This window comes from Polypterus senegalus, chromosome 14, assembly GCF_016835505.1.
Source record: "Polypterus senegalus isolate Bchr_013 chromosome 14, ASM1683550v1, whole genome shotgun sequence".
NCBI classification, from domain to species: Eukaryota; Metazoa; Chordata; class Cladistia; order Polypteriformes; family Polypteridae; genus Polypterus; species Polypterus senegalus.
The window spans coordinates 28,119,321-28,146,894 of NC_053167.1; the positions used below are offsets into that span (position 1 = coordinate 28,119,321).

The 27,574-nt window shown below is 37.9% G+C and overlaps 1 protein-coding gene and 1 long non-coding RNA gene across 2 annotated transcripts in view; both read right to left on the minus strand.

The window, feature by feature from the left end:
• Positions 1–10,818: 10,818 nt before the first annotated feature.
• LOC120514715 lies at positions 10,819–11,914 on the minus strand. Its single transcript, XR_005630507.1, has 3 exons — positions 11,819–11,914; positions 11,465–11,501; positions 10,819–10,869 (listed from the first exon to the last, which is right to left on the minus strand). It is a non-coding gene; the product is annotated as an uncharacterized LOC120514715 (long non-coding RNA).
• A 368-nt stretch (positions 11,915–12,282) lies between these two features.
• Positions 12,283–27,574, minus strand: part of LOC120514305 (synaptonemal complex protein 2-like) — a 26,888-nt gene continuing 11,596 nt past the window's right edge. The window contains exons 10-18 of the mRNA XM_039734631.1: positions 19,494–19,642; positions 19,303–19,377; positions 16,633–16,867; positions 16,165–16,322; positions 14,907–14,979; positions 14,773–14,824; positions 14,557–14,633; positions 14,345–14,464; positions 12,283–12,311 (exon numbers count right to left, since the gene is read on the minus strand). Of these exons, the coding sequence (XP_039590565.1) occupies positions 12,283–12,311; positions 14,345–14,464; positions 14,557–14,633; positions 14,773–14,824; positions 14,907–14,979; positions 16,165–16,322; positions 16,633–16,867; positions 19,303–19,377; positions 19,494–19,642 (968 nt within the window). The remainder of the gene's footprint in view (positions 12,312–14,344; positions 14,465–14,556; positions 14,634–14,772; positions 14,825–14,906; positions 14,980–16,164; positions 16,323–16,632; positions 16,868–19,302; positions 19,378–19,493; positions 19,643–27,574) is intronic.

The following is a 27,574-nucleotide window of genomic DNA, read 5'->3' on the forward strand; positions in this document are numbered from 1 at the left end:
ATCGCATAACTTACAGGCATGTGATTTTAAACTGACCACGTGAATGTGCCATGTGATGGACAGCTTTCCATCTCAGGTTAGTTTCTGGCTTGTGTCTACTGCTGCCGAGATCAAGTTTTCTTCCTGGAACACTGAGCTGGATTAAGGGGGCTCAAGAATGTTAACTTTTTTCTATTAAATTATTAATTTAATACTACTCCTTATAAACAAATGATGCTTTGTTTGCCTTTAGATATGCTGACAGGGAATCAATGTTGTCTCTTCAGCAAATTTTAGGGGACATTTCCCCATATGAAGAGAAAATTATGAGGATTTGCAATGCCGTTGGAGTGCGACATTATTATTTTTTTTTCTTAAGCCCTGGATCTTGTTATGTGAAGTTTAAGTTTCTAATCCTCTCACTTCATAAACTGACTATGATCATTGCTTTATGTTCTGGGTCTTGCTTACTAAATTCTTTGACTCCCAGTTATGACATTGGTTTGTTTTCCCCAACCTCACTCAGTTTCTTGATTCCAATTCCTTAAATCATCTGCCACCCTGCACAGTTCAGTACAGTGTCTTACCAATGGTACACTGCATTTAGGAAGTAACACGATCACCACTCTTCCCCAAAACAAAACCTTTTTACAGGTTATATAACATCACAGCAGCAATTGGAGATCAGAATAAGGACAGGATGTACTATTTCACTGTTAGCTTTTACTATGGCCAGGTTGGTAGTCGTTAGGGTGTCAAAATCTGTGGTCAGTGAGGAGGAATTACAGCCTAAAGGGCAATATGAAGACAATAACATCAACTATTCCTTGCACACATTGTCTCTTGTCCAAATTAAATTTGGAAGATCAAGGATTAAAACTAGCAAATTTAGAGGCGTGTCCATTGTCATGGGGAAAGGTGATTAAGGTGAACATCAGTGTTGATAATGATGACAAACCAGCAAAGTAGCTGGGTAGGTTGTACACTACTGCACTGAGTGATAGAGATTGATATCAGTGTATTGAGGGAGGATGTTTCAACAGATTTTATTAGCATAGATAAGATGCGTTTATCTGGAAGGCAGAAGCTGTAGTGTTTGCAGTTTGGGTTTGATAGACACATAGATGGCACTTTACTTGTCCCCAGAGGGAAATTCGTATTTTTACAGAAGCTCTTTAAATAAATATATAAATACATTGATACATTCATGAATAAATACACACACTGGTCTGAACACACGTCAGAATGACTAAAAATGAAGAAAATTTTAAAAGAAAAAAAAAATAACTTCACTGACAATCACAGTGAGGCATTATGCAGGCACATTAATGCTGGTATAGAAGATCCCCAGTAATATTTCTTGACACACTTCTGCTGAATAATTCATTGGTTGAAAGTACTGCTTTATCTTAATGTCTAGAGTGATTGAAGTAACAAGGTAGATTTCTTTTAACACCTGATGCAGCTGGAGGTTTGCCATTACCTCTCTGCTACAAGGTTTATTAAGGCTGCGGGTGAGAGCTCTACCCCATAGTAGGGAATAGTACGTAAAGTAAAGCATTCTTGGCCAATAAATGGCCTATAGTCAAGAGTGCTGAGCCTTTGTATGTTTAAGTGTACTCTTGTAGACCAAAAGTAATATTTAGGTCTGAGACATCATTAAATCATTGTATGCTGTTTGTGCCGATAATAAGTTTCTTGAAGCGCTGAGAGAGTAACAGGTTGTGTTATTCATAAGGCAATTGTGTGGTCTAAAATTCTAGAGATTAACCAGCTGTGTGTTTGTCATTCATAGAGCACTGTTGAGTTTGTTTGTGTATGCATATAGATACCTGTATGTGTTAATCTTAAAGTGCAAAAGCAGACCAACCTGGTAACGAACTTGATGAGTACACTTACCCTTGAAGAATATAGGTAAAGGGTAAGTAGAGGGAAATACTACAATAATACATATAGGAAATGAGAGTTTGTAAGGCAGGGCTAGTGTATCAGAAAAGAAGTGAATGGTCATTAGTAACATCTGGAAGACGGAAGGGTAGAGCAGGTGATGGAAAGTAATTTCTCAAATGAAGCAAGGCCAATGGAGTACTTGGTAAAGTACTGAGAAGTGGCAGCTGACTTTGAGGGATTTACAGACTTATAGAGAGTGGCCACCTAAAATTCATCTTAGAAGCTATGTATGATATCCTTCCAACCCCTCAGAATCTCAGGCAGTGTGTAGATGAAGTTGAATGCTTAAGTTGTGCAATACTACTTGCATATTAAAACACATTTTGGTAAGATGTAAGGTTAGTTTGACTCAGTGACTCCACAGCTGGCATCATAAAGTTCTTAGGTGCTTTTCCCAGGTATTGGAAGGTAAACACGTGGAGGTGACCGTGCTTCCTGGCGACACTTTAAGAATAAAATAAATTAACTAGTAAGAGCGAGGCAGAGGCAAAGTGGCAGAACATAGACAAGTGTTAGTAGTGGTAAGTGCTATGGTGTACATAATTGAAAGTTAGTTGTTACCACTCTTATTTTAACTTCACCTGTTTGTTGTCTGGTACAAATCTTATAAATCGATATTTAACCCGCTTACTTTTGTCCAAATGATTTGAAATTTTGCACCTACTCACTTCCAATGTCAATACATGAATTAATAATCACTTTCACTAACTGATAAATTAATCAATGTTACTTAAGAAATTAAATTTTCATATGAAGAATAGTTAAACATTTCACCAACAGATGGCGCTAGTAATGGATAGAAATATTAAAGTGTTAAAATATTGATTACAAAATTATACTAAAACAAACCCAAGACTAAAAAGTTGAAAATAATATATCTTTCTTTCTATTATAAAAGAAAATCTTGCGACGAGACGTGATCTTCTGAGAGACACTTCAGAGAGGCGGAGACTTTCACTTCCTGCGACACGGTCAAGTCACGCCCTACTTACAAACATTGTTAAACAAGATCACGGTCATCCAACCTCTCAGTTGTTGCCCCGCCCTACTTACAACCATTTTCAAACAAGATCACGGTCATCTAAAAGCGAAGAAGAGCAGCACTAAAACAATTGATAAGTTAAAGATGACATGCGACACAGTCCAGTCACGTCATACTGCCATCCGTTGTAAGCATGTTCCCGTGAGATGGTGACCTAGGCAAGGAAAGTAATAATCTGCCCGGAACAAGTGGGAATGAAAACCGTGCAGGCCCAAACGGGGTTACAAATAAAAGACAAATAGTAAAAGACACAGTAGAACTTCATAAAGACATTCAAACACGTTGGCACAATACACATGCAGAGCAGGTTACAGATTATGAAAGCAGTGGAATTCAAAAGGCTCCAATAAAATCTTACACAAGCACAGCAACATAAAAAATACAACAGTGCTACAATTCGAATGTGTCACAAAACAGAGTACAGATCACATTTGTGCAAACAAACGGAAATTACTAGGTGAAATAACAGCACAGCAAAACGAGACTGAATATATGCACATAGGTGATATTTCAGAAGTATGTAGATATTGTAAGGCTTTAAAGTTTAAGTTTAAAACTATACAGTCAATTTCAGAAATATTGGCACATTAATATATTGTAGATAGTACATATAACAATTCTAATTTTATTCAAATGTATGGAGAAATTGCTAACTATTGTGAAAGTGAGATGGGGAACAACCAATGTTTACCCTTGCTAATGTCCCTCAGGTCACTAAAGAACACTAGAGCTTAAAATCACAGGGGTATGGTGGGAGAAATCTTCAGGGAATCCTTGTGCTACTAGGGGGAGCTTTTCAAGGGTATCTACAGATCTCTGAGCGCGGTCTGGATAACCTAGAAACAGTAGTTATGGCTTTCCCAGATACATGTAAGTGTAATGACCTGGACATAAATGACCTTTGCAGTCAGTATACAGATGGACCTTGGAGTTGGGAGGAAGCCATTGTTAAGTGGCTATGAAAGGAAAGGAGGCTAGAGGGTAAATAGAACATCCAGAAGGCTTTAGTTATTGTTTTGAATGTTCACCAGCTCTGTGTAATAAAACCCTTTTCTTTTGTCAATTGTGCGCTTTTTTGGTCATTACTTGGGTTCAAGGGTGAAGCACGAGAGCCTCCAATAGTCCACACTATTTATTTAATAATGACAATTCCATCAAAAGTGTTGTTTTATCTTTGGAATAGTGTATTCCATCAACAAGATGTGTGGTGAAATTATTGGCACCTTTGAAGAATACTGTAAATAAAACCAAAGGAATATGCACCTTTGAAGAAAAAATGTTTTAAATATTGCTTTTAGTGTCTAGAAACTTTGATTGTCCAAGACCATTTCCTGTTTCACTGTGGTAGAAATATGAGGCAACACACAGGTAAAATTCTTTTGCCATTCATTAACAAGGGTAAAACCTAAAAGCTCTCAACTCATGAGAAAAAAAAGTTGTTGAATAGGTAAAATGTCTACAAAAAACAAATTACAAAGTAAGCATAATCAGGGCCATAGTAAAGAAGTTTAAAAAGCATGGCATGGTTGAAACTTTGCCAGGAAGAGAATACATCCACACATTTCCCCTATTAACAGAAATGATGATACTAAGAGAGGCAAAGAGGAGCCCAAAGATCACAATGTCACATCTGTAAAATTTAGTAGAATCTTGGGTATCACCACACAAAATCAACAGTGAGATGCGACTTCCATGACAATAAGTTTTTTGGACGAATTCTATGTAAGAAGCCCTTCCTGAGACCAAGACACAAATCCTAGCATCTGAACTTTGCCACAGAAATTGGAGTTACAACTGTGTTGTGGTCAGATTAGGCAAAGATTTTTCTTTTTGGCCACAGTACATTATTGTTGACAATCAACCACTGTCGGTTGTAGATAACGTGGGATTTCTGCTTCCTCGTGAATGTGCTGAAACCCAAATACAACATTCAAAGATGTACCCATGTCACAGAGGTTCTCTTACCAAGGATGCACGAGTTTGTAAAAAACAAACAAAAAAAAAAAGTCAGCTTATTGCATGACTTACCAGCTGTCAGCTTCACCAATGACATTTGTAGCAACAATGTTTGTTAACTGTCTATAATCAGCTTAAACTGCACAGTGAATAGATGAGAATTTCTCTCTCCAGTGGGTTATGCTGATTGCAAAGCTGTTTCAAAGGCCATTATTGAAAAGTTATGTGCACGTTCTGATCCAGGAAACATCAGAAAAATATGATAAAAGGCACTGATGATGCTGGAGTCCCAAGCTTTTCGTGTGCTGCTCATGCTTACACCTAAGATGACTGTGGCACAGCACTTTTTATTTCAGCAAAATGTCGCAGATGCCAGGACAGTCAGACATAAAACAGTTCGGCATTTTAAGCATTCCACCTTAGTGTACTCCTGCTTAACACTAGAATTACCAGAGCCTACGAAAAAACTCGTAATTCCGCCCCACCTTAAATCGCTTCTTAAAATCGTTCACAGCTCTCCACCAGCGTCTTTTGTCATCTAAATGTGCTGATAAAAATCAGGCTGCAAGCAGCCGGCTATTCCATCCCCCCACCGACTTAGAACGGGCACAAACGTCTCCCAGCTCATGCCTTGATTGATTATCTGGGAGTGAAGTGGAGTTTTAGAGTGGAAATAATAGATCATTATTTGGAACACACGCATTTCAAGTGTGTTCCGTTTATACAGTAATCCGTGTAAACTCATTTTTAAAACAGAAAAGTTTTTCATATTGTAGTAGTAAATGACAAAATGTAAGCATAAACTATATAATGTATGAAGCCTGAAGTCCAAATATCAAACACTTCCACAAAAGGTACAAATATAATAGAAAACATATGCTTTTATTCAAAAATATAACTGCAGAAAAAAGCCACCTTAGCATGCCATATTGACACATACTTACTACAGCTACCACAGTAGCATAATGGTATCAGCCGCTGACTAGTATCCAAAAGGTCATGAGTTCGATCCCACATGGTTCAGTTTTGAGAAGTAAACTGCTCTTATTCTTACTATTTTAGAATAAAAACATGCATTTGATTTCAGTGTGTAACAGCCAGTAATTTATGATACTTGTAAAGGTTAGTTTTTTTTTATTCACTTTTCATTCTCAGTCTCAGTCGTGTTCAGGATCCTTCCCTACCCCCCATCTGAGAATGCTGTTTTCACATAAAGATGCGCTGTAGCTCTGCAGCGTACTTGTGACTGCATTCTCGTACCAATGCTTGCGAACTGAAGTGCCTGCGTGCACTTTTTGTGGCATTACACGTCTATTTTTTTGAGCATGCCCGTGTCGCTCAAACACAGGAACATATGTTGGTGTACAAGAATAAAAAACGAGTGCACTTTTATTCTAGACTATAAGTGAAGAAAAAATAAAGCAAGTTAAGTTGATACGACAGCTTGCGTGGTGCAATGCTAAGAACTGCTGATTTCCGATCCGTGCTATATAAAATCATCACATTCAAATATTAACAATTTCCACACACCCTTCCTACATTCACGACATGTGTACTTGTTGCAGTGTACACATCTCTCTGTGCTATGGTTCCTATTACACTGAATAAGCACCTGACATTGTACTTTCTTTCCTATATAAATAACATTCGAGTATTGCGCGTCTCCAAATAAATCACATTTGAGTATAGCGCGTCTCCAAATAAATCACATTTGAGTTATAGCGCATCTTTATGTGAAAACAGCATTGTCAGATTTTTGGGGAATCATGAACGCAACTGAGAGAATGGAACTGAATAAAAAAAAAAGACTGAAATCAAATGTATGTTTTTTATTCTAAAATAGTTAAGTACATGCAATATTATTTGAAAACGAACAGCGTCAGATCGGGTTTGAATACACGCTGCAACGCTGAACTCCCTGTCTATCTACATAGTAATAACAGTAATTTTATTATTATATAAGAGCTTCCCTGTCTGCCTATCATATAGCACCTTTCCTTCCTACCTATCTATATATCTATCCCCTTAGCTGTTTTTTATATATCTATTATATAGTGCCTTCCCTGTTTATTTATATATCTAGTGCCTTCTCTGCCTGTTTGTCTGTCTGATTGCATATAGCGCTGAACTTACTGCTCTGTACTATTCTGTCCTCTGCATGTCCTAGAGTACAAAAGAAACAGCACCATACAGCAACATGTGCGAACTGGCAAGATCGGGGAAAAAACACGCGGTCACTGATTATAAACCGCAAGATGAATGAAAGAGACAATATATGTAAAAACATCGCACTAATGCATTATTATTTGAAAACGAACAGTGTCAGATCGGGTTTGAATATGTGCCCGATCTGACGCTGTTCGTTTTCAAATCATATTGCATGTACTGTGCGTTGAAACTGCTGCACTGAATAAGCTGACGCCTTCTGCAACAGCGTCAGCGTGTATTCAGTTCTAAGTCGGTGGGGGGATGGAATAGCCGGCTGCTTGCAGACTGATTTTTATCAGCACATTTAGATGACAAAAGACGCTGGTGGAGAGCTGTGAACGATTTTAAGAAGTGATTTAAGGTGGGACAGAATTAGGAGTTTTTTCGTAGGCTCTGGTAATTCTAGTGTTAAAGAAAATCCAGCATTGCCATTTCATTTGATTCAAGGTACAATATGCCCATTTAATAGGCTATGCACTTCAGTTAAAAGCAGTACATGTGGATATGCCGCAGTTTGCGTTTTCTAGGTCACATACTCTTATTTTTAATTGTGAAACTAAATGGTAAATGCTAACAAATTCTAAAAAACAATGAACTTCACTATTTAAAACTACACTATGTAGTCAGTCAGTCATCGTCTAACCCACTATACCCTAACACAGGGTCATAGGGGTCTTCTGGAGCCAATCTCAGCCAGCACAGGGCACAAGGGAGGAACAAATCCCGGGCAGGGCGCCAGCCCACTACAGGACACACACTAGGGACAATTTAGGATCGACAATACACCTGACCTGAATGTCTTTGGACTGTGAGAGGAAACCGGAGTACCCGGAGGAAACCCACAAAGACACGGGAGAACATGCAAACTCCACACAGGGAGGACCCAGGAAGCGAACCCAGGTCTCCTTACAGCGATGCAGCAGCACTACCACTGCGCCACCCCTACACTATGTATTTTTGACATATTTTATTAAATTGGAAACGTTTCATTACCTTCTAAGCTTTTTGTAATCGAAGAGTTTGTTTCAGACACGAATCAACGAAATAAAACACTCAAGGGTCATTTAACATACAGAAAATACTCATTTTGTCTGAACATATTACAATAAATGTCTTTTTGTTAGACATGAATAATGTTTTTCCTTGCAAAACATGGTATCCAATGCATCTGTCTACTGACAGAACGTGACAGAATTGAAACCGTACTGTGCATCATCATTGCTTTATAATGTGAAGCATTATTGGTGTAGAGTTTTGCTATTTATTGTAACACTGAAATAAAACTTACATGTTGGTTTTATTGGTATGTGTGTCTGCATTAAAATCGACTACATACACACATACACACATATATATACATATAGGAAAGAGAGAGAGCGAGAGCATGACATTTTTCTATATAGTTCTGTACAATATGATTTGTGATCCTCAAACTTGATTGTTTTAGGGAAACTATATTTATAATTATCGCATAGTACAATATAACATTAAACTGAACTAAATACTCAACAGGCTTTTAGTATTTTGTAAGATTGTGGGATTCGGAACCTATTGTGTATTTGTCTGAAGAAAAATAAGAAATGCCTCTCAGTTAAATGACTCAACTGCAGGGAACACTCCTATACATAACCACATTAAGTTTAGAGCTAGATGTTTCCTCAGCCTGTAAAGTGATTTAATTTCTGTATTAAATAAATGAAAAACAAAAGTCTCCTCCTTGTTAGAACTGGTAGAGAGAAATTTACACACAATTATAATGAAGTCATAATGCTCACTACATTCAATGTATATAGCACAAAATAATAAATTTACCTAAAAAAAACCAACATTTCATAATTTGTTTCTCTGGTCAGATTTTATTAACCACAATTTTCCACTTTTATGCTACACTTTTCGTTTTCCCCGAGTATTGTATACTGCATTTTTGGGATTACATTATCCTAATTGTAATAAACAATTATTACAGCAATACTAAGATATAGTAAAATTTTCTTGATGTATTTCTTTTTACTGAGTTAATTCAATCACCATATAGTGACACAGACTTTTTCTTGCTTCAAAAGGAGAATGGCAATGGTACAAAATATAAAATTTGACACCAACAAAAAGTTTACACTTCGTCTAAGTGCTCTGATCTATATTGATTGGGTATCTATTCTGTTTCTATCTAGCACCAAACCAATGTTTAAAGAAAAATACTGTTTATAAAATAAATCCCTAGAACTGAAAGTGCATGGCACAGTAATTCTTAACGTACTGTATACTGACAAAATATATACTACAGCATGGATGTTCACGAGTGACTACGTGGAACGATTAAAGCAAAAATATTAGCTAATGTCTACCATTTAGTCATAGTCATGTATACTTATACAGGAGCAGAGCATACATCGAGAGTCAAAATTGAGAGTTGCAATTCCAGCAGCATGCATAGATAGAATGTCCACAAAAATATGTAGAACACAGGCTCTGATAAATTCTCTATTTTTAAAGCTGAAGCACATACAAGTAAAATATTTTGACCGGGAAAATTTTAAGAAGATAGAAGAAAAATAATTCAGTTTATAAAAAAGAGAAAATATTTAGGGATAATTGAGAAACACATTTGTTTGAAATAGAGGTAAAAATTAACTACTTTTTATCTGTCAATGAGGCTCTTCCTTCTTCTTTACTCTGAAAGATAGAACATATAAATAATAAAAAAAAATTATGCATCATTGGTCTTTCTTGTAACAAATTTGGAAACAAAAAGCTAATTTCAGTAAAGTTTAAAACCTAGACCTTACAAAGAATCTATAATTCTTTTTTTTTTACTTGCCTTACTTTTCTCAATTGAATCATCCACAAATCTATAAACATCACTCCTAATTGAAAAGTAAAAAAAGAAAAATAAGAATGGGATATATCAGGTGAAACAGCAGTATTGGTCACCAAACTAATATACTGATAATTCACAGTTTCAACAGCCATAGAGAAATTTAGCTTTTCTTACACTTGCATTTAATTATGTAAAGCGCACGACTGGAAAAAAACAAAGTTGTTTAAGAAATACACTGTACTCTGTACATATGATGATCACCCTTTAAACCTATAACATAACTCACATAAAAGACTAATATTAATAATACATATTTTAATTACATGGTTTATTTTTTTAGACTTTAAAATTACTTCACTTCAGAAAAACATTCCAATATTTTGCTATGACTGCCTCCTTGTATCTTTATATGTGCAAATGTAACTTAACACATTTTAAATATCTTAAATAAAAACAACCTGCTGAAACACTTTTCAATCTGGTTTTACCATTCACTTGACACTGCCTGGAATTACCCTTTGAATTGTCTGATAAACAAACATTTATTTGAAAAGTCTATTTATAATTTCCCTTTAATCCAAACAACCAAACAGTTTAGCAATATTTCTAACTATGAGCATTTGTGTCCATATTTTGTTAGTGATAAATTTTCTTGGAAGCTTGTAGGAAGGGAATAAAGGACACATACAGTGTATGATTGAGACAAAACTAGTGCCAAACGTTACTGGTTTATTGTAAGCCGTATTTGAACATTTGCTGTCCAAAACAAAGACAAAGAGAATTTTTCAGTGTTGAATGTTAGTCAACTATAAAATTAACCTTAGAACAGTTAATTTAAAATATAACTTAATTATGAGCTTTCATACTTGGGCTGAAATGTAGTCTTCTTAGTTTTTTTATACTTGGTGGTTCTTTCCTATGAAAATAATTTACATACAAAATTAATGGTATTACAAATAATAGTCTTACAGTTCAGGTTTATCTACATATATGAATAAATATTTAATATGTTAATAATGCACCATTTAACTGTAAACTTATCTGTAAAGCATAACTTTGAGCATCATTATCCCTCCTGAAATAAAGATGTAGATTTAGAATTTATTCTTATAAATATATTACTTGAATGTTGATTTCTATTGATCTGTATCAGGTTTCTGTATTCAAAACAAACCAGCAATATGAGCAAAAATATTCACAGTTTTATCTGATCCAAACTTTATGCTCTTCAGTTTAAGGATTATTAATTGAGTGAAACTTAATAGAAATCAATATAATATACAGAATACTGTTCTTCTTAGCTAAATTTTATGTAATTGTTACAAAAAGAAGCAAAAGTCCTTGTAAACATCAGGACCATACTTACCTGCTGGTAATGAGAGAATCGCACACTTGAACAAACATTTCTACAGCAGATGTTATGAATATTGAATATCTGTATTTTGAATAATACTGAATATTATATATTATATATATTAATAAGATATGTGAAAAACTACTTAGTTACTCACTGTAAAAGAAAAAGACCACAGATTTTCTTTATCTGAACTGAAAAAAATGAAAGCAATAAGTAAATATTTTAAAGTACTGTTAATTATAATAGAGCATGCTAAAAGCTGCTTAGAAATATCAGAGTTAATGAAACACAGCCTATATTAGTGCTTTGTTCTTAAATGGCAATGCTTCCACTACATCACAAATGCTACTGGTATAGTTTATATACACCTTAAAAATACCTTGAAAATGCAGTTTTTAATAAAATTCATTGTATTCTGTATTTTTTAACTTATCAATTGTAACGGACAAATGACATGTAGACTTACTTTCACTTAATTTTAGAAAACACATTTTAAAAATAAAAAAACCTGTTTAGAACAGATGTATTCTGAGGATGATTTCTTTTACTGGTATATTTGCTTGAAATGGAACTGATCATTGTTTCAGTGATGCCAAAGCAATTGTTCCAAGGTTCTTTTATTCCCTTAAATATAAAAACAAAAGGCACCCGTTATCTAAAAACATATTTCAGCACATTTTCATAGGTGGTTAATGTATGATTATTAGTATTATGTTGTTATTCTGTTTATTTAGTTATTCTGTTTGCACTATACTACTGATCTTCTTAACTCTTTATTACCTTATCTTTATTCCTCTTGTTGCACTGAGCATGTATATGACAAAAGAATTTCCCTCGGGATAAATAAAGTTCTTATCTATCTATCTCTAACTGAGTCAACCATATGTGTTATTGCATTTGTTTTACTGTTATATATTTTGGTTGACATCTTGATCCAAAGTATATGTACAAGATTAGGATATGCTCAAATGTTTATAGGTATTTAACAGCTGGAGCAAAGACTATTTATCAAACAAGAATATTAAAAGACAGTGAGATTACTGTGTAGTTTTACTGACTATTGTAAATTTAGAATTTTGTAGCTCCTAAACCCTTTTCAAATATCAGTACAATTTTTTGGCTTGTTTGAAAGCAAGTACACAGTACTTTCTTTATAATTGATTGAAACATTATTCCTTCCTCCATATGCCTTTTTTGAGATTCGAAAACAATATTGCTAACAACCTTGAACACTTTGAGGTACACGTAAAAAGTTTATTTTTAAAAAGTGGTATCCATGCATATACATTTTAGTTACTCCAAGCCTGGTAGCAAAAACTACAGTCTTCAATATGAACTTCAACATTGAAAAAAGAAACCTAGGCTTACACAAAAGATGAATTTAACCATGCCATTAAAATGTAGTCTTTTTAAGATTCCCAATGAACTGAAAAATAAAACATTCTGGGGACAAACATTTAAAAGAACAAGTAATATATTTTGTCTTAATGTATGAAATGCATGTAGTTTAAGTGATTTTCTGGGTTCTGGGTACATATGCACTTTAGGAATTACAGTATATTGTAATGGATGGCCGGCCATTTAACCAGGCCAATACCCCCAAGCCGCCAGGTGGAGCCCTCCTTGCAGCGTGGAGGTCCCCAGAAGACCAGCAGGGCATCATGGACATTGGAGTTTTTATGCAAAGCCCTGCTGGATGCCGTGGGGGCCACAGGAGGAAGCTGCAGGGAGGACCGAGGGCTTCTTCGTGCCCTGTGACCCGGAGGTTCGTCACAGGAAGAGCGACGGACTTCCGGGTTGAAGAAAAGAGCTTTTACCTGACCCGGAAGTGATTGAGAATCACATGGACTGGGGATTGAGAACACTTCTGGGTCAGGGAGTATAAAAGGACTTTGGGAACTCACAGACAATGAGCTGAGCTGGGTGGAAGGGTGGCAACGCGTCTGGGAGCTGGAGGATTGGTTATTTGTGTATTATTGTGGTTTATTGTGAGTTTAATGAGAATTGTGGTGGAGAGTGTGCTTTGTGCACTGTGGCAAGAAAATAAAGTCAACATTTGGACTTTTACCTGGTGTCTGGAGTCGTGGACAGGGGTTCAAGGGAGCGAGAGCGCCCCCTATCGTTCACAATATATTTAACCAAAAGAATGATTATACATTTTAGATGTTTTATATTATACAAGCAATGTAAACACAAAACCACTTATAAACACTTTCCATTGTTGTGTGTTTGTGTCTCTTTTGTAATTCAGAAGTTCTGCAACAATAACTTAAAATATGCTCATCAATAGGTAACAAAAATATTTTCCAAAAGAATGAACAGATGATTTAATCAAAGCCACATTGTGAGAAGGTTTTGGGACTGAAATTACTGTTCTATGTCTTTAAGTTCAAAAAATGTTGACTATCCTTCTAGGCATGTATTTCACACATGAAGAAGCAAAATAAAACTAGACATCCCATAGAATTCTCAAATGTAAAGTTGAGAAAATTATTCTGTAACTTATGTGCAAATTTAATAGACAATAGCAAAAATAAGAATTTAGAGCTGTAGCAGTTAATGCTACACTAGGATTGCAATAGATAAACTCTTGGTTAACTATTTAACACCAATTAATAAATTAAACAAACAACAAATTATTAGCATTCTCACACAAATGCCTAAACGGTATTACTGTATATGTGCTGCAGGTATTCCTTGGCTTATCCCCTGCTTTAATATGTGTATTTACAATACATTTAAAATTGTCTACTACTTACGTCATCTTGTCTGTGAGAAGAAGAATCTTTATAGATTCCCTGTGGATTAGTCTCTGGGTAATGTGGGGATCGAACTGCTGGCACACATGTTGAACTTACACATGTATTAATTTCAGTCTTCTCCTCTCCATTCAGCATTGTGCATTTTGGGTTACAAAATGTTTCAGCTATTGGCTTACTCGCCTTGGACTCTACTAAGGAGACTTCTTTAACAGCATTCATTCTGCAATTTCTTTTCTTCTGCATATCCTGAAATTCTTCTGTAAGATGTGCACATGTGACAGATGAAAATGCAGACTGTTTGTATCTCTTCTGTTTGGGAGAAAATTGATCAACTGAATCCACAGAACAGGATTTCTGTTTGGATAAATGGCTCTCCAAAGACGGGTCTAGTACTGTAAACAAACACATTTGATTAAAGTGTTTGAACACCACTTCAGATAAATATTTTTCTTACAATCACTATTAAAAAAAAGAAAAAAGGAACCTAAATGTTGTCCACGTCTGTGTGCTGGTGTCACAAATTCACTGGGTTCAAATGTTTGATCGATCTCACAAGGCACTCTGCAATTCATACATATCTCATTGAACATGAACTACATAATACAAGATGCTTAAAAATAGTGAAAATCACTCAACAACAACTGTAAATTAAATTTTTTAATTCAAGTGAGCTTACAGAAAGCACTACTTTACTACTCACAAATGTCTGGCTTTTTTCTCCAATAGATGAGAATCAACTTCAACTGAATCGGCTACAAAAACAAACAAAAATGAATAAGGAAACGTAAAGTACAGTTAGAATTTTTACCAAAATCTGAATGTGCATAAAATTACCTAATTGTTTATCAGTAGACATTCTAAAACATTTATCCCTCACAATTTCAGCATCATTTTCTTCAGTAATCACCTATCACAAAAGATTTACAGTAATTATAAAAAATTAAGGTCGACAAACATCTACATTGTCAAGGTCACTTTTTTCTAAACATTCTAAAAATGTTATATTATAGTTCATAATATTACCATTATTTGTACATAAAAAACTTAATGACTAAAACATAATTGTTCTACTCTTACAAAATTGAACGACAGCAAAAGCTGATCAAAGTCTTTTCATTATGACACTTTAAAGACTTGTTAAAAAAAAAGGTATTATATAGACAAGTGGTTCCCAACATTTTTTCTGTGGTGGCACACTTTTTGTAACCAAAAACACCCCAAGGCACACCACTGTTCTACTAACCACAAATACATTATATCTCATAAGGGGCAGGGCTGCCAGAGAAACCAATAAAAAAACAGTTCCAAGATCAGTGTTTGCAGACACAGCACTTAGTGAGCACTATGCTAGCATCTCCCAGCTGCATTGTTATTTTGCTCGCACCTCTCTGCTTTAGAGAAAATTTATATGCCCACTATCCACCAGCCCTGTGAAACTGTCCGATGATCACAAACCCATGCAGATAAACTCTAGTAAGCCAGGATGCACGTCTGAAGTGCTCAAAGTGCTGTCTCTAAAACATAGCGATCCCAGAGATCCTTTTATGCCAGATTCTTCGGGTAGTTCTGTTCTCCTCTGAAAGTCTTTACCTTATGCAGAGCCTAACTCTCTCAGATGCAGACACAGGCATGCTACACTATAATTCCCACAGTACACCTAGGTAAGCTCTCACAACATACCACTGTGCTGCAGCACACTGGTTGAAAAACACTAGTCTGGACTATTCCATTTTGAATACTGGGGTAAGGTGCAAGGTAAAATATTAAAAAGTAAAAACACAATATTTAAATATTAATAAAATAAACAACTATATTCCATTTCAGGATAATATCTAGCTACTAATATTCATTTATGGTTGTATTTTGAGTTTGTCTATCACGTATTCTTCAAATGCTGCATATTTTTGTTTATGACAATAAGGTGAAGTAAGAGAGGAATATGAAAATTAGCATTCTATCAAGAAAAAAGGTTATTTTTTGAACCTTTCAGATACTTTATGCAAAAACACAGTTCACAAACATTTAGTCAAGCTATAGTTCATGTTTAAATCGGCAAAAAAACAAAGCAAATTTTACTAGAAATAGTGTAAACCTTCATCTTGCTTTCATCAATCTCTGTTTCCTTGTCAGCAGATACAGAAACATGCAATCCTTTGGATTTTGGTTTACAGATGCTAGAATTAGTACTGTGTTCAGAGTAGTCTTGTAGTTCTAATCTGGGTTTACCTTTCTTCTTCAAAGATGAAATTGCTGACATAACAGAAGGAATTGGCATATTGTTAAAAAAAATAAAAACAATATTTAAAATGCAGTTGCTATATGTTTTGTGTATCACATATTATTCGACATAGTTTACACATTTAGGAAAAATGTACTTGTTTAAAAATGTAAAATATTAGATATTGAGTACTGATTACAAATAATACTTTTATTAAATAAAGAAAAAACTTAACTATGCCTAAATATACTGTATAAACATATTGTACTCAGTTAAGAATTATAACTCATACATTTTAATTCTGTTTACAACTGCTATTTGGACACAAATATTTCAACTAACATAATGACATGATGCACTTGTCAGACTTCTTTGCTGATCTTTGCCTTCTATCGGAAATTGTCAAAGATGATTCAGATACTCGCTTGTTTCTCCGAGTTTGTTTTATGGGTAGTCTTGGTGTTGATTCTGTAGCAAGGGGTATTATTTGAGTCGGTTGGCTGCATTTTCTTTTTTCTTTTAGTGGCTTTTCTTTACCATCTGGTGTCTGTGAAAGTTGACTTTCTGGAACCATAACCTATTAAAAAATATAATGCCATGGATTAAGAAATTAAAGCCTGACAGCAAAAAGGAATGTCTGTAAAAGAAAAACCACCAACAAATTCTAACCATTTCAACAAATTGTTGTCCATGAGAAAATGAAAAGAAAAAAAATGAATGTAAAGGAAGTATTCATGATTTTACAGACAGAAAAAAAAAACTGCATTTACAGCACACCTTTAAGAAATAAAATCTCTGAAAAATTAATTTTATAAATGCTTTTGTATACTGATATACATTATACTTTTAGACATAGACAAAAAGAATTTAATGAACAATAAATAGCAAGATAAAACTGTGACCATGCAGGCTATGTAAGCACTTTAGAGATGTAATTAATATTATTCCAGCATCTTTAGGCAATATATTTTATATGATCCAGACTTGTATGTTTTGGAAATACACAACTTTTCTAAAATGCTAGGAATGGTGTTAACTGTAATGTTGTTATTCTAAAGTTTTTTTTGTTTTTTTTTAAACTTTTATTGAATTTATTTAAAGCGTGCAACATTCCAATCCACATGTCTTATTTGAATTTTAAAATTAGTGTCAAAGCACTTTAAGAAGAACTGACTGTTTCAAGCGGACATGTGTGTGATTTTCCTCCTCAATTATTAACCGTTTACAAAGTTTTCCCAACCAGCCCAACAATTAAGGTGCTACAGATGTTTATTGTCCTTGTTTTATAAGTAAAATCTTGTTGACACGTTAGGTCCAGTCTGTAATGGAGTGGACACTGGCTATTACTGATGATGAAGAATACAAGGATTGTTACTGTAATGAGTTATACGAGTCAACTATTACCTTTACATGCAATTTTTCCAAAATAATGTGTTCTATAATTAGACTGCTGTACAAAGATAAGTGTGTGATGGTTAACTTAGTAGTGTACACTGCAAGGTAATCTAATAAAGAGGAATTGCCTCAAACAGGTCCCCTGCTGTCTACTGCATTATTGAACATAAGTGATTACAACAACTACTCTTTTTTTTAAACATACTTAACAGTTGCATTTTCAGATAAGTGGAAACAACTTTGTGACATACTGTGAATTGTAAGTCTTCATGATTATTTTGCTATTTTCTGCTAAGTTATGCAGGCTGCAGTAACAAACATTGAGTTGGTCATATAGTATAGTTTTTGTGTTACCAGTAATTTCTTAATGGTTAAAATATATCAGACCCTTAAAATATTAATGTAAAAAGGGCAGTTGCGGTAGAGTTGTTTACATCAACAGCATCATGATAGAGTATTTTCTCAAAGTGGATGTAAGCAGATAATCACTCAAAAGTGTTTTGTGGTACATAACTAATTTACCAAAAAAAATTATTTTTTCAGCTTGGTAGATTTCATCACATCTCAAACATAGCCAACCAGTTAGTATTGCAAACTGGAGTCACTAAAGATGCTGAAAATTCAGGACTTGAGCGTTGAAATCGGCAAATATATTGCCTAAAGTTTATCCAAGAAAAGGGACCTTGAAAAATGTGTACCTTCAAATAAAGTTAAGGGCTTCCACCATTTATTTTTCATAACCTCAGATATGAATTTTCAATTGCTTTTGTAATAATAAAATTGAATTCCTGCTATGGATTCAGATAACTGACAAAAACTTTTGTATATAGTATGTGTGACATTTTTTAAATGTTTGGGCCCAGTTTGTGTTACATCTGTCAGAAATGTAACACCAAAGAAAGCTGCTTTTCATATTCTTTTGAAATAAGAATTTATTTGTGGTTGGCTAACAGCACCATAAAGAGACTATTGATGCAACTTTTTAGCAAGCATTCTTTCCAGGCAACTGAAAGTCTTACATCTTCCAAATCTTCAATATGGTGGTGTTTAACTAAGTGTATATATACATTACATATAATAATGTAAAACGCTTTTAATGAGACTATGTACCATATTTTTTTCAGCATCACAACATTCTAGCTACAATTTTAGGATTCAATTAAAAACAAGCTTTGTATTATGTGGTTTTTATAGGTGACAATGGAGAGAGAAAAAAAAAATCAGAATTCTGGAAAAATATATGTAAATACATCAACACACGAAGAACGTCCAAAATGGAAAGCACTGAAAAATTCAACAGTCAACTACATATTATGAAGATTTCCACCTCTTCTGGACTGTAAGCTTTTATTATTCTGAGGTACATAAAAGTAGATTTTATGTGTATTTTATGTTACATTCTTGACAAAAGATGTTTGAAGAAATTCAATTTATACATATAAATTATCCAGAATCCTTCAAGTTAGGAATTCAGAAAATCAAAAAATCTAAAAATATAACATTAACTAAACACAGGAGTATTATTCCTTATTTTGAAAAAGATTGGTTAGACCAATGAGCAGTGAAATGAAAAAGCAATATTAAATAAAGGGAACATGATGACCATACTATACAAACCTGTGATCCTTGGTCTTCAAAAATAACCTGCACTGTAGTTTTCACAACAGAGTTCCTATGCTTTCCAGGAACTTTCTATTAGGCAAAATTAACAGCAAGTCAGTGAATGCTCCCACCTGGTCTGGCAGTTAATGAATGCTTTTGATAAAATCAATGCTAACCACAAACACATACATTTAAAACACACTTACTCTGTACTTTTTGCTCCCAAAAACATTCATTGCAGCTTCCAATATATTCAGTACAGCTTTAAAAACAATGCAAATCTGTATGCCTTCTGTTCTACCAATTCTTAAATAATGCTTCATAACGATTCTAAGCTTCTTCTTTCCCTCCATCTCTGATAAAAGGCAGGAAGAGATATTAAAAATACTTTTAAATGCCACATTTTTGCAGCATATTTATTAATTTAAGAAGTAAAACATACCATCTAATATTCTATACTAACAAGTATATATAAACTTAAATGGAATTCCTAAAAATAAAATGTGTACACCAAAATAATAGTTATTGTCTTAAAGTAAAAATCTTGTATAGAAATAATATATTTTAAATTTTATAGCACCTTTCCTATGCTCAAATCAAAATAAATTAGCTGATTTAAAATAGTTTTATTATACAACAGATTACAGGACTGATCACAGGATTGATAAATGTTTAAAAGTATAAATAACAGGCTTCCAGGGGTGAAGAAAATCTTTCCATAGGTAAACTTAAAACTAGTAGTACAAGTAGCCTGCTTGGGACACTGAGGGACATTTTATCTGAGTCCATGATCATAGCTGGAAAACTATTTTTATGTGAAATGCAAATCTGAAAAAGCATTTACTGAAAAAGATCTTTAGACAATGTTTTATTAATGCTTTCTAATACATTGTTTTACATGCAAGTGATACACAGTTTGAAATGACACGGGTAGTTAATCAAGATAAATTTAAGAAACTGAATGAAACATTTGTATGTGTGCACAACAAATCTATTGCTACATACACACACACAAACATGCAAGGGTGGATATATAATATGTACTTCTAATGCATGTTCAGTTGTGTTCATGAGTGAGCCTTGCAATGGACAAGCACCTTGTCAAGGGCAATAATCCTGCCTTGCATCCAGTGCTGCTGGGATTAACTCCAGCACCATGCGACTGTGACTCTGCTGCCTGCAAACAAACATATCTATAAAATACAGCTTTTAAAGGTAGATTACTTTATGAAATTAGCTGTAACTCTGTAGTTCAATAAAGCAATCCTGTTCATTTTTTTTGTTTAGGGTTATATGCATTCACCCCTTTGAAACTGTAATGTAATGTAAATGTTTAAAAAATTTAAAATTTCAAGTTTAAGAAATTTTGTAGCTGTAAGCATTTTTGAGCTACTGATATAACTCCACTAGTGAAATCATTCTACATCTACAAGTGGCCTCTCCTTGACAATAGATGATATCTGGGAACCCATTAGAGGAAAGAGGATTATTTTTGTTTTCTTTTAACTAAGTAGAATATCTAAACCAGAATAATATTCTTATCTGACTGAAGAATATATTTGTCAATTAAACCAGAATATTATTTAATAGGGTGACACAGTAGTAGCGCCGTTGCCTTGCAGTAAGACAACCAAGTTTTGCATCCTGGGTCCTTCTCTGCATGGAGTATGTATGTTCTCCCCATGTCTGCATGGGTTTGCTTCAGGTACACCAATTTCCTCCCATACTCCAAAAACATGCAGATTAAGTAGATTGGTAATGCTAAATTGACCCTTTTGTCTGTGTGTGTGTGTGTGTGTGTGTGTGTGTGTGTGTGTGTGTGTGTGTGTAAAAGTGTGTTTGCCCAGCAATAGACTAGCGCCCTGTCCAGAGGACTGTTTCTGCCTTGCACCCTATGCTTGCTATGACAGGCTCTAACCCCCTGCAATCCTGCTCAGGATTAAGTGGGATTAGAAAATGGTGTGGTATAGTATTTATTAGCTTGGTACATTAAACTTTTTTCAATAATCAAAATACTGTATTTTAAATGCTGAATGGCAGATTGAAGTATTGTCTTATTCAATTATCCGCCTTATTTTAAATGTGCATTCTAATACGGTGTGTGCAATGACTATGGGATATTAGGCACTACTGCAGAACATCGTTTGGTATATGAAATATGCTTTCTGTTGTGGAGTCACAGTATTATGTTTAGCATTAATACTCTTATTACTTGTTGGAAAAAACGGAGTAAAATAAGCTCTCTTACTTGCAGTGATTACTATAAAGACAAGATCACTTGCACCTACTAATGAGCTTTAAACAGTCTTTAAATAAGGAAGACACTAGATTTTTCAACACCTGTCCTTCTAAGGCCACGCCTTCTAGTACAAGTTCCAAGGTGTCCAAACCTTTCACATAATAAAACCGAGCAACTCGAAACACCAGACAAGATGATAATCCAATGCAGCACACAATCAGATGAACACCCAATACCTGCACTTGGACAATTTAAAAATCAAATGCATTCTTATGTAAGAACACTTTTTTTTTTTTTTGCCCATTTCACTACTACATCCTCTCCCCAAATTCCTTAGGAATCCTTTTCATTATTTTTAGGCTGAGTATGTTTTGGGATTTTCTGGTAACCTTTGTTCGTTAATATCTTTATTGTACATTGTGTAATTATAGTAAGGAGACCAGACTTAAATGTCCCGGGTCCTCCCTGCATGGAGTTTGCATGGGTTTCCTCTGGGTGCTCCAGTTTCCTCCCTCAGTCCAAAGACATGCAAGCTAGGCAATGCTAAATTGGCCATAGTATATTGTTGGGGTTTGTGTGTGTGAGCAATCCCTGTCCAGGGTTTGTTCCTGCCTTGCTCCATATGCTACCAGCAATAGGTTCTAGCATACCCCATATCCCTGTTGAGGACTATGTGGATTAGAAAAAAAAAAAAAAATCACTCAATAATCAGTACTAGAGAATTCAGACAATTTTTTGACATTCTCTTGCTTCATTTGCATTTATCTGTGACTCCAGCATCTGTTCTTGATGTTTTCTAAGAAAGTTAATTTTGCTTGGAGTTTTTTTTTCTTTATTGCTTAAAAGAACATAATAGCAAATCTTTACAGATTCAACCATAAAGTATCTGTTATCTTCAGGTTACAATAGCAAACTGTATATTTGAAATACCCAATCACAGATTGTTAATTGTAATGTTTAGTGGTGGTGCAAAAGAATTTTAAAGCTGTACATAAAAGCATCTTTCAGAACAAGTTCTATCACATTAAACTAGATGTCAGACACTCTTTTGTAGATACAAATACATATATATATGAAAATAAAAACTTCTCGATCTGCCAAATTTCTTGAATGAAAGTGTGAGATATTACATTCATAGCACAAGAGCTTCCATCTAACCTGTACTGTATATGTTTATCTTTTAAATATCTGCACATCTTCCTAGCAGCAGCATTTATTAAAAGACCACTTTCAAATAAGATAAAAGTTACTTAAAATAAGATAAAAGATGTAAGACACATTTGAAATTATGAAACCTTTAATAATTGGCATTAAACATATTGAAATGTGGATTGTAAAATGAAATTCAACTATACCACCAAACTACAGTGAGAGACTGCAAGTGATTGAATGAAAGGTTTGCTGAAATGCACCAGCATTCTATAACAAGCTAAACAGCTGCAATTAATCAGTTTCTGCTAATACAGACACTAGATGTTGCAAAACTGACTAGGTCCTTAGAACTTTGCACTGGAAAACATAACTCAAGAAAGGGTTAGTGTTTAATTATGTGATCAATGGATATGATTTTCCAATAATAATAAGGACGAAACTAGACAGTTACAATCATCTTAGACTTTGAGTCATAAGGCATGACAAACTATTTAAAATAAGGACAGATTTTTAATTATACTTATAGCAGCAAAAATAAAATTCAGGCACTTGTCAGCCTTCCAACAGCACCTTGGTATAAGATTTGGGCTATATACTGTATTTCTGATGTACTACATATACATCTGTTGTGGAGCCTGTTCAGAGAACACAATAACTAAGCACACAGATATGCAAATATAAACAGTCACAGAGTAAACGCATATATATACACATACATACACACATACATACACACACACACACACACATATATATATATATATATATACACATACACACATACACACATATATATTTATATATATGTGTGTGTGTGTGTATGTATGTGTGTATATATATATATATATATATATATATGTCACAGAGTAGGAGGCAGCGGATTGATTCGATAGCACCTGGGAAACCATTCGCGCCAGGGAATGGCGGGGTATTAACTTTCTCCCTCTGCTTCCTCATAGAAAGAAAGACCTTCCTGCACCATAGGCCTGGATTGACCGCAGTGCGATACTTCCGCCCTTCCTCCGCCATCTTGCCCTGGCGTCATCCTTCCCATCCTCCCTTGCGGTCCTTCCCGCATCCCTCCACTTCCGGCTCCTCCCCAATAAAATGGCGCGGCGCCAGGAGTCGGCGCGCGCTATGAACTGTTTTGTTTATTTTTGACCTGTTTTTTTTCTGTACAATATACGGGGCGGAAACCCCAACCCTTGCTGTCTCCTCGGTCCTTCACAAGTGGCGAGTGCGAGCAGGATAGAGATCCCGGAATGACGGAGGGACAGGACCTCAACACGGTGCTGCAGGCAATGAATGACCAGCTCCAGGCGCTGCAGCTTGCGCAAGCCGCCACCACCCGGGAGCTGGAGGCCACGAAGGCCAGGTTAGTGGAAGCCCAACGGGCGAGACCAGACCCCGCCCAGGCAGCCGCCTCCTTTAGTCCGATGGGCCCTTCGGAGGGCGCCGACGCCTACCTGGGCATGTTTGAGAGGCGGCCACCGGAGCAGTGGCAGCGGTCAGTGGGCGTCCATCCTGGCGCCATACCTGAAGGACCAGCGCTGCGGCCTATTATGACCTCCCTGAGGAGGAGGCGCTAATTCGACCTCCTCAAGCCCGAAATACTGGCCCGCACGGCATTAGCCGGGCCAGCAGGCGGCGAATGGCGGAACTGGGTCTTTGACCCGAAAAGCCCGCCGCCCAGGCGTTGAGTTCTGGGGCAAGATGGGCGCTGGCTACGGCCAGAGGACCCGACAGGCGGAAAGTGGTCGAGCGGGTGGCCTGTGAAGGCCTGGTCAACGCGATGCCCAGTTCCCTCGCCCAGCAGGTCCGGGACACGCCTATCAGAACATGTCGGGCCTCCTCGGCGTCCTGGAGCGTCAGTTGGCGGTCCTCCGACTTGGGGGTCAGAAAAGCCTGCTCGGGAACCGGCAGGGACGGGCGGCCACCCCGAGCCCCTCGACGCTGCAGAAGCGCCAGCCAGAGCCAGAGAGAGGCCGGGACCGCCGCGCTGTTTCAAGTGTGGCGAGACCGGTCACCTGTTACCAAACTGCCCGCATCACATCGCCCCGGAGCCTATGGACTGCAGCTGGACGTCGTGGAGAGGTATTGTACCCGCCGCATCCCTTGGCGAGTCGAATCACGGGAGTGGTGTTGCTAAATGGGCACGCCGTGGTGGCTTTGTTTGATTCCGGCAGCAACATTACCATTGTTGCTCGCCGTTTTGTCTTACCGCAACAGTGGTTAAAACAGCATTTGTTGGTCACTTGTGTGCATGGGGGACTAGGTCATATCGTTCGCTCACTGCTATGTCACCTGGAAGGGGAACCAATCCAAATGGCGGTCGCTGTGTTACCTGACCCCCCTTCCCAGTGATTTTGGGACAAGACTGGTCTAAAAGAATCAGCGGTAAGCCATTCGCGCTCCGGGGCCTCGTTGGATCTTGTTATGAGGGGAAAAGGCACCCCCCCCGCGGCCTCCACGCCGTGCACAAGGGCAGGCCCTATGGGCGCTGGTGTCTCGGGGGACCTTTCCGTGGCTACGGACCTTGACCCGGAAGATTCCGCGGAGAAGGGACTAGCCAGGGAACTCTTCCCGGGCCCAGGCCCCAAGACCCTCGGCGGCCTGGACCATCAATTTGGTCCACGCCCGGCCTCCTTTAAGAGGAGCAGTGGAATGATGACTCCCTGCGCTTTGCCGGAATGCGTCGTTCTGCCTAACAGCTCAACAGCGGACGGATCCACACGCGGGAACCCTTCTTTGTCCTTGAGAATGATCTGTTGTACCGGTGGCTACCCATGAGGCGAGGTCGCGGAAGTTGTTGCTAATTCCGCGTACCTTCCGGCGGGAGATATGCGAGCTGGCACATGCTCACCTCCTAGGCGCCCACCTCGGGGCCGAAAAAACACTGGAGAGGATTAAGCTCCGCTTTTACTGGCCTGGGATCAATGAGGAGGTCCGGCGGTTCTGTCAATCCTGTCCGGAGTGCCAGACCCGCCAGATTCCTAGGAGGGACCGTGCTCCTCTAGTCCCTATTCCCTCGTGGACATCCCTTTGAAAGGATAGGGGTCGATTTGGTGGGACCCTGGAGCCCTCAACCCGTGGCCACAAGTATATCCTAGTCATGGTGGACTATGCCACCCGGTACCCAGAGGCGGTTCCCCTGCGCCCGCTAATACTAAAAGCATCGCGGGAACTGGTTAATTTGTTTTCACGCGTGGGCATACCCAAGGAGGTCCTCACGGACCAGAGTACGCCCTTCACTTCGGATACGTTCAAGGAGGTAGCCAAATTACTGCAGATAAAGCACCTGAAAGCGTCAGTCTATCACCCGCAAACTGACGGGTTGGTGAGCGTTTAATCAGGCGCTTAAGCAGATGCTCGCAAGGTAGTCAGCGGACGGCAGGAACTGGGACCAGCTCCTCCCGCTCGTGCTTTTGCCTACGGGAGGTACCCCAGGCCTCTACAGGCTTCTCCCCATTTGAATTGCTATACGGCGACAACCCCGGGAATCCTCGACATCCTAAAGAAGGCTGGGAGGCCGAGGCTCTTCCCTCCTCTAACATTTTGGATGCGTGCGCAACTGCGCGACCGACTCACAAAGATCAGGCCCCTCCTAAAAGAGCACGCATCCGGCATCCGCAAAGGAAAAACGGCCTTTAGCACCCCTAGCGGGCACTGGCAGTACAAGGTCCTCCCATTTGGGCTGCACGGGGCCCCGGCGACCTTCCAACGTCTGGTAGACAGAGTGCTGAAGCCCCACCAGTCCTATAGTGCCGCCTACCTGGATGGCGCCGTCATCTATTCCGGCACCTGGGAGGGCATCTACTGCAAAGTCGCAGCTGTCCTCCGAACACTGGCTAAAGCCGGCCTCCGCATAAACCCCCGGAAGTGTTTTTTTGGATTAAAGGAGGCCAAATATTTAGGCTACCTCGTGGGACAAGGACAGGTGCGGCCACAGAGCTCCAAAGTTAAAGACATCTTAGAATGGCCCGTCCGAATACCAAGAAACAGGTGCAGGCTTTCTTGGGGCTTGCGGGTTACTACGCCGGTTTGTTCCCCGCTTCTCCGAAAGAGCAGCACCCTTGACTGACCTGACAAAAAAGGGCGCTCCCCTATACGTGGTGTGGACCGACAAAGCAGAACACGCGTTCAGTGACCTAAAGAAGGCCCTAACGTCGGCACCTGTGTTACTGGACGCCCGATTTTGGGCTCCCGTTTATTCTCCAGACCGACGCTTCGGACACAGGCCTGGGTGCCGTGCTGAGCCAAAGCGTCGATGGTGTCGAACACCCTGTGATGTACCTTAGCCGGAAACTGATGGACCGGGAGACCAGTGCAGCTGCAGTGGAGAGGGAGGCCTTGGCCATTAAGTGGGCAGTGACCCACCTCCGTTACTACCTGCTGGGTCGTGATTCGCTCTGGTGACTGATCACGCTGCACTTCAGTGGATGTCCCTACACAAAGAGTCGAATCCGCGGGTCACCAGGTGGTTCCTGGACTTACAGCCGTATAAGTTCACTGTCACTTATCGGCGGGCACCCTTCAGGCCAATGCCGATGCCCTCTCTCGTATTCACGACCTCGGTTAGGTCCGCCCGACCTGATGGTCCTGGGCTAAGGGGGATCGTGTCACGCCGCTGCAGTAGGAGGCAGCGGATTGATTCGATAGCACCTGGGAAACCATTCGCCGCCAGGAAATGGCGGGTATTAACTTTCTCCCTCTGCTTCCTCATAGAAAGAAAGACCTTCCTGCACCATAGGCCTGGATTGACCGCAGTGCGATACTTCCGCCCTTCCTCCGCCATCTTGCCCTGACGTCATCCTTCCCATCCTCCCTTGCGGTCCTTCCCGGCATCCCTCCACTTCGGCTCCTCCCCAATAAAATGGCGCGACGCCCGAGTCGGCG